The 12095-nt window shown below is 41.4% G+C and overlaps 1 protein-coding gene across 2 annotated transcripts in view; it reads left to right on the top strand.

Moving 5' to 3' along the window:
* ROR1 (receptor tyrosine kinase like orphan receptor 1) overlaps positions 1-12095 on the top strand; it is a 429702-nt gene that overhangs the window by 219958 nt on the left and 197649 nt on the right. For both annotated transcript variants that reach the window (XM_023586139.3, XM_071217416.1), the window contains exon 2: positions 5873-5944. In XM_023586139.3, the coding sequence (XP_023441907.1) occupies positions 5873-5944 (72 nt within the window). The remainder of the gene's footprint in view (positions 1-5872; positions 5945-12095) is intronic.

The raw sequence follows: 12095 nt of genomic DNA, 5'->3' as shown, positions 1-12095 counted from the left end.
ATGAGTAAGAAGCAAAAACTGCTAGGAGGCACTTTTGAGGGAAGGCACGCATAAGGGAGAGCAGTCAAGTGGAAACCAAAAGAAAAGAGTGAAGTTTGTTGATGTCATTAGAAACTTGAGGTGTCTACAACCACTGAAAGGAAATGAAATGGAATCTCTGTAGGGAGAAAAGCCCAATTTCTGAGCTAAGCATTTTTCAGTGTGCTTCCTCCTTTTCTTTACTTTGTCCCTGTCAGCTTGCTCTGAAGCCAGAAATAAGCTCATTCTTTCACTGCACTAAGAATTCATTGAGCACTGACTTTGGCCAGATCAGGTGCTGTGCTAGGAGATGAACAAGGCAACTATTAACTCTTGGCACCATGGATGAGTGAGGAAGTGCTAACTTGGGGCCACTTATTTGAACTTCTCCTTGGGGAAGTTAAGCGCTTCATCCATTTTGCAATTTCTCTCAGGACTTTTTGCTGCCCCTAAAGAGATCCTGTGTCCCCAGTAACTAGGAATGTTTCTACCTTTTTCTTCTTTAAAAAAAAAAAAAAAAAAAAGGAGCTCTCAGACTTTAAAATTACTGCTTGTTTACCTGTTGGAAAAGTTGCTATTGCTGTAGTTGAGTTATTTGTACTTCCCCTAGTGGGTCATTGTCTTTCTAACACCCAGGCCTCCTCTTAGCCTGGAACAGTCTTTCCCAGCCCTGGTGCCTTGGGCCTCCCCCTCCCCAGGTTGAAGTATGTACTCTTTGTAAGTGCTGCCTGAGCACCTGCTGCTCTCTAGTCAGACTGCCTAGGTTTGATCATGAAACGGAACCCCACTCCCACCTCCTGTCCCCCACCTTCTCAAGCAAGCTGAGTGGGCAAATGCTTCAGATTTATGCCTCCTGTTCTTCAATCATAAACACACAAGCAGAGACATTGAGAAAGCCTGGGCAACTTTATCTATGTATTTATCTATCTATTTATTTATTTATTTTCCAGTTCCCTTTCTGTAAAAATATGAAGAATACCACACATTGGTATTTTTTGAAAAATTTCTTCAACAAAATAATGCTTGTGCTACATGTACAATTCAAGGCGACATAATTATGCTATTTTACAAAGCAATTGCATGTTTTATTTAAACATCGTATCTCACAGTGCAATACTACTGTAATTGTGTAACAGAGCAGAGGTTTAAGGTTACAGGATATGTGCCATTTCTTCCTCAGTGACTGTATTTAATAACTTCATTTAGAGGCAACACCAGAAATCCAAATTGAAAGTCCCTGAGGTCCTCATAGATGCAGAGCATAGAAATTCTCTGTTCTTGACTATCCCACACGGGTGTGAAGGAGACTCTATTTTCCCTCTGTCCTGGACATTTAGGCCAAGTCCCCAGAGCGGAGGATACCCCTCATACAGGATCCTAGATGTGGGGTGATTAAAGAGTCCGGGGCCAGAGGGATGCCCAGGCTGACCGACCACCTTGGGCTTCTTGGGAATGTAGCCTGCTTGCCCTTCTAACGCAGGCAGACTGCTACTCCCCGAACAGGCACTGCTGGCTAAGGTGACTTACCTGTCTATGGTGTCTCCTCCTCTGAGGCACTGGGGAGAGAATGGAACCAAGGCTGAGGGTCTTCCGCAAATAAAGTCTAAAATAGCACCCCATACCAGAGGTCTTGGAGGTGTGTGTGCCCCCCACACAAATGCTCACAAGGATAGACTTTCTTTTACCACAGGAAGAAATGCACCCCTCTTTTGTGACTGACCCTACCTATTTGGAAGCCCCCGTCACACCCCATGTGTCTCTCTGAACTCAGCCTCCGAGGATATATATCACATCTCAGGAACACAGACAGAGAAGAAGACTGACCACAAGGCAAGGCAGCATGCCTTTATTTCAAAGCCATTTCCAAGGCTTGGCTCTGCCTCAGAACTTCTGTGATCTTCACGAAGTCCCTTGACAGCTGTGGGCCTCAGTTTCTTGACCTCTAAAATGAGAAGACTGTCCTGTACTAGGGTTCAGAAAATTTTTCTTAAAGCATTAAAGCCTTTTGTACAGCACCTGAATATGTAAAAGATAAACACAGAGTTGTTCTCATTGAAGGAAATTCCATAGCCTTGTACTTTTGTCCTCCCTGCCCCTACATCCTCCACTGTCCCCCTGTAATGTCACCTCCATAGAATCCTATTGCTCCAAAGAAAATAATTTGATAAGCAAATCCTGGGTTCTAAGGCCCACTCAAGTATAGCATTCTAGGACTTGGTGCCTTTCTGGTTAAGAAAGACACTGGGGTAACTGCTGGCTGCCCTCCTATACTCGGTGCTTGCGGCCACTGGGCTGGCCACTACTCTCATAAGCATGACGGACTGTGGCTGTGTAACTGCATAGATCAGTGCTTCAGGATACAGGGTGTGGCATAGCTGGGTGCTTCTTAGAAGAGCCTCTGCATTCTGTGAACATTGGGCTTCTATCTGCCAGCTCCTGAGAGGAACTACCAATCTTCTCGGAGAGCATAGGCATTTATCCATGAGAAGGAGTCAGGCTTATATATTTCTTCCTTCCTTCTAAATAACACTCCCACTGTTCAGGCTTAAATACCAAAACCTTATGGCTTTGCAGAATCAGTGCCAGAAAGTCAATCGTCAGAGCAAATGCAAAGATAATAGCTCGATTGATCAAATCAGTAGAAGAATTGCTTTTGAGGTTTGCCCTTCTGCAGAGGTCAGAAAAGATAAGGCTGGGAGTTTGCAAAAACATGCTTGATCTGCTTAAATTGTATAAAACCACGTAAAGACACTTAAGTTCGTAGAGACCTGGTGATCAATTCAAGAAAACCTCACAAAATGAATAGTTTGGCTTGGAGCGAGGCATGTAAAATAAGGTCTTTCTAAAAGCATAGCAAAGGCTAAGTTTTTCAAACATAGACAGTGATATAGCAGCTAACCAAGGATGTCCATGTAGAGAATGGCTACCATCTGCCTTCCCACACAGAGGGGAAGGCAATGAAGACCCTGAGTGTTCACTCTATGGTGGAAACCTCACAGGACCCTTTCGGTCCGTTATCTAATTTAATCTTCACCATGGTCCTGTGAGATGGCTTTTATTGTCCTCATTTGACAAATGAGAAAATAGAGGACAAAAAATTTACAAAATGAGTAAGTGACGGAAATTAGAATTTTAATCCAGATGTGTATTTCCATTGAATATTCTACTGCCTCCTCATGGCACATGTAAATTTGGCAGTATCACAATGATTTTATATCAAGAGAAGCTGCTAGTCTGGTTTTAAATATACTTGGAAAATGTCTTACCCTCTTGGCAGGGTGGGGAAGACAGGAGAGAAACTGAATGTGTCAGTGACGATCCCACACAGCTCTCCAAAGCTGTAGGTGTCCCTGGACCTGATAGAGTTTAAATTGAGATGTGCTCAATTTTTCTCACTTAAAGTTCAGCATTTTCAGAAACAAAGGTCTGTTAAATATCGTATTTATGATGTGGAATTGCTGATATTAAACATCTCACATAATAATCAACTGCTCTTTTATAAAAATGTGGCCTTCTAAGATATTTTTCAAGGAGGTTATTCATATTTTAAAATATTTTATCTGTTTTTATTATCATTTTATTTGAGAAGCTGAACATGTGGTTATCTAAAAGAATGGATCTTAAGGCAGAGAACAAAATTCCTCAGAATCAGCACAGTAACTTAATGAACTTTTGAATTGAAATTATCTTTGCTGTAGCCCAAGAACTGAATGATAATTAGGGTCCGGGGACACGTGGGGAATGATTTCACTCTTAGCAGTGCCAAGAATCTATTCATTTGTCATCAGTCCCAAGTTACATTTAATCAGCAATTCAAACTAGGATTGGAAAAATCAAGTGACATATAGCTAACTTTCTATAAAATTAATACTGTAAAATGAAACCTATATTTCTGGCAATTTAAATGTGAGCAGCAGTAAGATGAAGCTATGTAAATATTGAATGGAATTGCTGTCAAAGGCTCTCTTAGTCCCACCACTTCCCCACCCTTTGCTTCCTAGCCTGAAATGCCACCTTGGCTGCCACGCTTTTTATTCTATAGCTCCCTGAAGTCTGGGTGTTGGAGCACTCAACAAGCGTTTTTGTAACACAAACAGTAGTCAATAATGCTGCAAACCAGGGGCATCATTCAAAGAGCTATACTGGGTGGCAGCAAAGTGGGGGTCAGGGAGAAACGGGGTTGGAAGATCCCACAATGTAGACGGTGAACTCTTCCTGGTGAAATCCCTTGCAGAAATTTCACATCCCTAGGACCAATGGTTGATAATAGCAACACTGCCTTCCATTGTGGGTTTGTGTTAAGCATTGCTCCTACTTGGGTCAATTTTTCTTTTTGGCTTTCTACTTTGGATCTTTATGTGCTTTAAGATCCCTACTATATTGACCATCTGACTTAAAAGAATCTATGCTGTTTTTGGCTCAGGATGTAGGAGGAGAATGGGGCCAATAGGGGTGGGTCAGGTGTGAATGGTTTGTCTGCTTCCTTTCCCACCTGCTTCCAGGACAGGGAAAGAGGTAAGCCAAGGGGGTCTGCATGAATCAAACAATCCTTTTGTCTCTACTGTGTGTGGCAGGTTGATCAGAGACCCGGTAGACAAACTGAAAGCGGACCTTTCCAAGGTTTCAGTGGGTAAACATCCTGTCCTTGGCAAAGCTCAGTCGGTAGCTTCTGTGGTCATTTGGCAGGCAGTCACCATCAGTAAATAAGGAAATGTAGAAAGTGTGCTTATCTTAGTGAACAGGTGAAGCCAGAGGTTAGATGAAAAAAAATATCAGGTTTCACAATGACTTGAGTTCTAGGCAATGTGTGTGCTGAGAGCAGTGTGGGAGGTAGAGTCAGACAGACCTGGATTTGAATCCCAAGTCTTCCACATACTAGAGTCCATCTGTGTGCCAACTCAGACCCCTTTTCAGTGGCTACTTAGAACACTGAGTTGAAAAGATTCTAAGGCAGATCCCAGGCTTACAGTGAAAAGGACTAGAATCCTTTAATGATGTCTACACTGGATTGAAGGAGGTGGAATTGGCAGCATGTTTGCCAGATATCGAAGGGCCCTGAGCTCTCTAAGATCCCATCCACTGTAATACTGTGAATGTGGATGTGTGCATGTGTGTAAGGCATGGCCGGAGAGGCTATTAGTGCAACCTCTTTAAAATATGCTACTAGGATGGTGTTATGGCTTACATTTTAAAACAATTTTAAAACAACACCACATCATCTGTATATTACAATATTTTTGTGAAGACTTTTAAATCTTCGTAGTGCATTATGTCCTTTAGACTGTTATAGGAGTGAAAAATCACCTTTTAAGTTAAGTTGACCACAAATTACTTTGTATTAAGATACTTAAAATTTTTCATTTGTTTTGACAGAGTTTTAATGCCGAGAAATGGATTTCTCTATTAATAGAAATGCCACCAATTCACAAACACAACAAATGCAATTAGCAGGAGCATTGTTCTTATTTTTCAAAGAAATTTTATTGAGTATGTTTGTCTAAAACTGGTCTTCTAACAAGGAGAGGAAGGGTTTATGTTTGAGAACGTTTGGTCATTTCTGCAGATTTGTATTTTTGTTAATGAAATATTTCTATTTTAATTTTCAAGTCAGTGTTGTAAAGTAAAAATCTTCAAATCTGGCCTATAGATTGCTCATTGGGATGGCTTCTGTAATGCAAAGCACTTCTGCCTGGCAACCCAGAGCAGCCGTTCCAGTTTAATAAACTCTGGGATTGCAGTGGTCGTTCTTGGGAGGCAGGGATTTTGGCAATCTCCTATAATGCTTCTAACAGCCCATAAGTTACTATTTTTAATATTGTCCTTGTCTTTTTCTCTCCCTCCTTTTTCTTTTCAGAAACAGAGTTGTCAGTCACTGCTGAGTTAGTGCCTACCTCATCGTGGAACATTTCAAGTGAACTCGACAAAGGTACACAGTGGGGACACGGGGGGTGGAGGAGGGGAGGTGCGAAACTCCGTTTTTAATCCTGGCATGGCCTTCTTTGAAATAGCTTTTTAGATCCCTAGAAGGAGGTGGGGGCCAAAATAAATTCCCTACTTACTTTGTGATCATTTAACATTTAATTACTTGGAATTCTATTATTTCTGGAAAGTATTTTTTTCTTCTTCTTTCCTTTCCCTTCTTCCTCTAAAATGTTCCACATGGTAAAAATGTTTCAAGATGTGAAATAGGGTCGTTTCTGACCTTCCTGACACTGCATCTAGTGGATCTTATTTAGGGGATTTGATTCTGCCTGAGCCTGGATTGATCAGAGCTGTTTGCTGGGTGACCTTTTACAATGAGCATTTGATGTGCTTGCAGGGTTCAGGACAGAGTATTTGGAATGTTTGTAATTGCCTGCGCGTGCATATGGCTGCTTCCTGTGTGCACATGGGGAACAGGTTCCTGGGGCTCCTGCTATGAGGGTTGTTTAGTATTAATTAAACCCGGCCATATGCTAAGTACTGGCTGCTCCATAGAGCTTCTCTGTCCTGGAGAGGTAAATCAGGAGGCATTCTAAGGCCCTTGCAATCTGGTTCCAACCTACCTTTCTAGTGATATTTCTCTTTAGTCCCCTTTATGCACCTCACAATCCAGCAAATTTTCTTTTTATATATCCTGCACTTTTCTGCCTCTCTGCCTTTGTCTAAGCCATTTCTTCCACCTTGTTTGTCCTTCTTTCCTTGCCATTACTCCCCATCCCCATTCTACACGTCCACCACCTTTGAGTTCTAAGCACAAATTCCGTATTTTCCATAATATTGTCTAATCCCTCATCAGGAAGTGCCCTTTCCCTCTTTGCAACTCCAGTGTCCTCTTAACATTTTCTAGTTGCATAATTTATATACCTACCTCTTCCTTAAGTCTGGAAGTTCCTGATGAGTAGGATTTCTATCATTTTGGGGGGATGGGGTAGGGGAAGTTGGAGATCTTCATCACAAAATCTAGGATAGACTCTTTTTCATAGGAAATTCTCAATAAATATACATGGAATTATTTTTTTATTATTTTATTTTTAAAATTAAAGTTAATAGATCACAAGGAATGTTACATTAAAAAACATAAAAAAACAAAAAACATAAGAGGTTCCCATATAACCCACCCCCCACCCCCCACCACATCATTTTTATAAATTGTATTCTTTTGAAGATATATACATCACAAAAAAAATGTTACACTAAAAAATATAAGAGGTTCCTGTATGACCCGCACTCCCCCACCCCACTCTTCCCACACCAACAACCTCCTCCATCATTGTGGCACACTCATCGCACTCAGTGACCACATTTTGGGGTACTGCTGCTCTACACAGATAATAGTTTACCCTATAGTTCGCACTCTCCCCCAGTACATTCAGTGGGTTATGGCGGGATATATAAAGTCCAGCATCTGACCCTGCTATATCATTAAGGACAACTCAAGGCGGCAGACTTGGCCCAGTGGTTAGGGTATCCGTCTACCACATGGGAGATCCACGGTTCAAACCCCGGGCCTCCTTGTCCCATGTGGAGCTGGCCCATGCGCAGTGCTGATACACGCAAGGAGTGCCCTGCCACACAGGGGTATCCCCTGCGTAGGGGAGCCCCACATGCAAGGAGTGCACCCCGTAAGGAGAGCCACCCAGTGCAAAAGAAAGTGCAGCCTGCCCAGGAATGGTGCCGCACACACGGAGAGCCAACACAAGATGATGCAAAAAAAAAGAACACAGATTACCTTGCCACTGACAACAACAGAAGCGGACAAAGAACATGCAGCAAATAGGCACAGAGAAGAGACAACCGGGGTTGGCGGGGGGGGGGGGGGGGGGGTGAAATAAATAAATAAATAAAAATAATAAATCGTAAAAAAAAAAAAAAGGACAACTCAAAATCCCAAAATTGCCCTCACATCACATCTCTTCTACCCTCTCCCTGCCTTCAGCAACTACTGTGGCCATGTTCTCCACCTCAATACAAAATTTCTTCTATTACTCGTCACAATAGTTTAATAGTAGAATATCAGTGAGCCCACTCTAGTCCATATCTTATTCATCCATTCTGTGGACCCTGGGATGGTGATGTCCTCTCCACCTCTAGATCAAGAGGGGGCTTAGATTCCTCATGGATGATGGATGCAATTCCTCTGCTTACAGTTGTAGGCACTCTTGATTCCCTGGTGTGGTTGTTGACCATCTTCACCTCCCTGTTAGATGACCTATGTAAGACCAACAAACCAGAGAGTAGGAGTCACTACTCTGCTGAGGCTCAGGGCCCAGCTAGCACATGGGGATCCAGAGATTCAAGTCTCCTGAGTGTGGACCATCCCTAGCACCAACCACAGGTTCAATAAAAGTGATAGAAGAGGCATGTGTAGAAAAGTCACATCTGAGTCCAGCTTCATCACAACTCAGGAGCACAAATTCCAAAGTAGGGCCCTCTGGCATGGCACAGAGCTCCAAATCCATCTGCCATAACTATATACCCTGTGGATCTCCATAGCCTTCAGGAGAACCAATACCTAGGGTTGTATCTACTTTGGCTTTTTCTGGGGTCTTGCGAGGTATGCATAAGCACGACCCCTCTAATGACCTCCCAACTGTTTTTGGAAGACTCTTAGCCATATCAACTCATTTGTCTTTACCATTCCCCCCTTTTATTCAAGGCCAAAGAGCAGTTTTTAACACTTGTTTCAACATGTAGGCTGAGATATTCTGCTGGTCTGAGTTGACCCTTTTATTTGAGGTCTCTTTCTACTTGCTTCTCCAGTTAGTGATTGGTAGTAATCCCTCTGCACCAGGGAGGCTCATCCCCAGGAGTCATGTCCCATGCTGTGGGGAAGGTAATGCATTTACATACTGAGTTTGGCTTAGAGAGTGGCCACATTTGAGCAACATGGAGGCTCTCTGGAAGGAACTTCTAGGCACCCTACAGCTCTAGACCTAGTTCATATTTCAGGCACACAGGCTCCTAAGCATAGTCATCAGTATCAAGGGCTCATTATTGTGCCATCCTTCCTTGTTGACCTTTGCTGTTGCACTTGGGGGATTATTGTTGTTCCATTGGGGAATGTGACACAGCTCCCCTGGGTGGGAACTCAGCACCCCCTCAGTTGACGTTTGTAACTGTAACTACTATAAAAATACCCAACATATAACCTAACATATTTATGTTCCCTATATACATGCCCTGGAGAACTCCCCCCCCCCCCCATGTGCCTCCCATCAATAACACCCCACACCAGAGTTCCTTCCCTGCCGTAGTTGAACCTCTCTGTGTTCCAAAACCTCTTCAACAATGAATCCTAATATATTGTCAAATTCAATTAACAGGAAATTGAAATACAGTGATGGGTTTAAAGTTTAGAAATAGAATACATAGTAATTTAGAAATACTAAAATAAAGTAAAAATAAATTGGTGTATTAATAAAATGAAAAATATTATAAAGCTTTTTTTCTAACGTTTTGCCTTCAATCACTGTAATAGGTGTTGCCCTGTATGTACAGTGGCAAGGCACTTTCATTTCTTTCTCAGTGTCTACAACCTTTCTTTCTTTTTCTTTTTTCTGATTTTTAATTTTGTCTTAAAAAAAGTTTAAGATCACAGGAATTCCCTTTTCCCCTTTCCCCAACAATGATCTCTTTACATGTTCATGTTATATTTGCTGCAGCTCATGTACGAATTTTGAAACATAGCTATCATACATGGTTCCATTTTGGTTTACATTAGTGTTTATATTTTAGACTGTACAAATTTCTAAATTTTTAGTTTCCTTATGTTTTACATTATAGTTTACACTTTAGTTTATAGACTTTTATACACTTTAGATGTAAGTTGACTAGCCCATCATTGCATGATCTTGCCACCCAGTTGCCCTGCTTCCAGCCATGATATACCTCTCTCCCCATATCCTCAGGACACACCTTAATACTCAATCTTCACTACTTGAGGAACCAAATTTACAGGTACTGGAACAATGCTGAGGTCTTGACATACTAGACTGCCCTAACTAATTGGGAGCCAGTGATCCTCTTGAGAGACACAATTCCCTCTCTTTGGGAATATCAGGTCTCCCCAGAATATGGGTACACCTTCACACTCATTGTATGGGTCTCCACCCAATTATATAACACACTATGACAAAATGAGCACTCACATACTCCCTAAAAGCTTGCCCCTGTGCCAGATGCCCCCCCTTAAGCACCTTAAACATGTGATCCTTATTATATTTTCTACAGAGTTTTCTCAAAAGAATAATTTCACCCATATACCTGACATTCTCCCATATTCAATGGTTCCCCCAGCCCTTCCCCAATTCCTTGAGTCATCTGACTCATTCTTCCAACTCTAGCCCCCTTGAAGCCCACAAAGCCCCACCCAAAGGTATCCCTCTGCCCCCACCTTATCCCTTCCCTGTATAAATACTTACCTCCAGCTTATCGTAGACTTCACCCATGTAGGTGTCAGCGTGCCAGCTTCCTCCCCCCCACCTCTGACTCCTTTAAGCCTATCTTCCAGTCTTTAGCTCTCTGAAACAGCTCAGTTTGCTAGTTTCATGTCAGAGAGGAGAGGTCATGTAGTATTGTCCTTCAGTGCCTGGCTTGCTTCACTCAACATAAGGTCCTCAAGATTCATCCATGTTATCACATGTGTTTGTTCTGTATCCCTTCTTATAGTATTCCATTGCATGTATATACCACATTTTATTTATCCATTCATCCATTGATGGACATTTGGGTTGATTCCAACTTTTGGCAATAGTGTATAATGCTGCTATGAACATTGGTGTACATATATCAGTTTGTGTCCTTATTTTCAAATCTTCTGGGTATATATACCCAGCAGTTCCACATTTTCCATATGGCAAATCTATAGCTAACTTTTTGAGAAACTGCCCAACTGTTCTCCAGAATGACTGGATCCTTCTGCATTCCCACAAGCAGTGGATAAGTGTTCCCATTCCACCACATCCTCTCCAGCACTTGTAGTCTTCTTGTTTTTTTGATAGCTTCCAGTCTTATGGGAGTAATATGGTATCTTGTTGTAGTTTTCATTTGCATTTCCCTAATAGCTAGTGATTTTGAGCACTTTTTCATGTGTTTGCTAGCCATTTGTATTTCTTCTTTGGAGAAGCGTCTGTTCGAATCTTTTTCCCATTTTTTAAATGGGTTTTTTGTCTTTTTATTTTCAAGATATAGGAGTTCTTTATAAGTGCAGGATATAAGTCTCCTATCAGATATGTGGTTACCAAATATTTTCTCTCATTGTGTAGGCTCTCTTTTCACTTTCGTGACAAACTCCTTTGAGGTGTAAAAAGCTTTAATTTTGAGGAAGTCCCTTTTATCTATTTGTTCTTTTGCTGCTCATGCTTTGGGTGTGAAGTTCATGAAGACATTTCCTATTACAAGGTCCTGTAGATGCTTCCCTACATTATTTTCCAAGGTCTTTATGGTCTTGGCTCTTACATTTAGGTCTTTGATCCATCTTGAGTTGATTTTTCTATAAGATGTGAGATGGTAATCCTCTTTCCTTCTTTTGCTTATGGATATCCAATTCTCTAGACACCATTTGTTGAAGAAGCCATTCTCTCCCAGTTGAGTGGGCTTGGTGGCCTTGTCAAATATCAGATGACTGTATATGTGATGATCTATATCAGAACTCTCACTTCGGTTCCATTGGTCAGTGTGTCTATCCTGGTGCCAATACCATGCCATTCTCACTACTGTAGCTTTGTAGTATATCTTGAAGTCCAGTAGTGTGATTTCTCCAGTTTCATTTTTCTTTTTCAATATGCCTTTGGTTATTCGGGGCCTCTTTCCTTTCCAAATAAATTTAATAGTTTTTCTAGTTCATTAAAAAATGCTGTGTTGATTTTTATTGGGATTTCATTGAATCTGTAGATCAGTTTTGGTCGGATAGGCATCTTAATAATATTTAGTCTTCCTATCCATGAATAGGGACTATTCTTCCATTTGTTTAGATCTTCTTTGATTTCCTTGAACAGTTTTGGATAGTTTTCTGTGTATAAGTCTTTTACATCTTTGGTTAAATTTATTCCTAGGTATTTGATTTTTTTATTTACTATTGTAAATGGTATTTGTTT

This window comes from Dasypus novemcinctus, chromosome 9, assembly GCF_030445035.2.
Source record: "Dasypus novemcinctus isolate mDasNov1 chromosome 9, mDasNov1.1.hap2, whole genome shotgun sequence".
NCBI lineage: Eukaryota > Metazoa > Chordata > Mammalia > Cingulata > Dasypodidae > Dasypus > Dasypus novemcinctus.
This window is presented reverse-complemented; position numbering and strand designations above follow the sequence as displayed.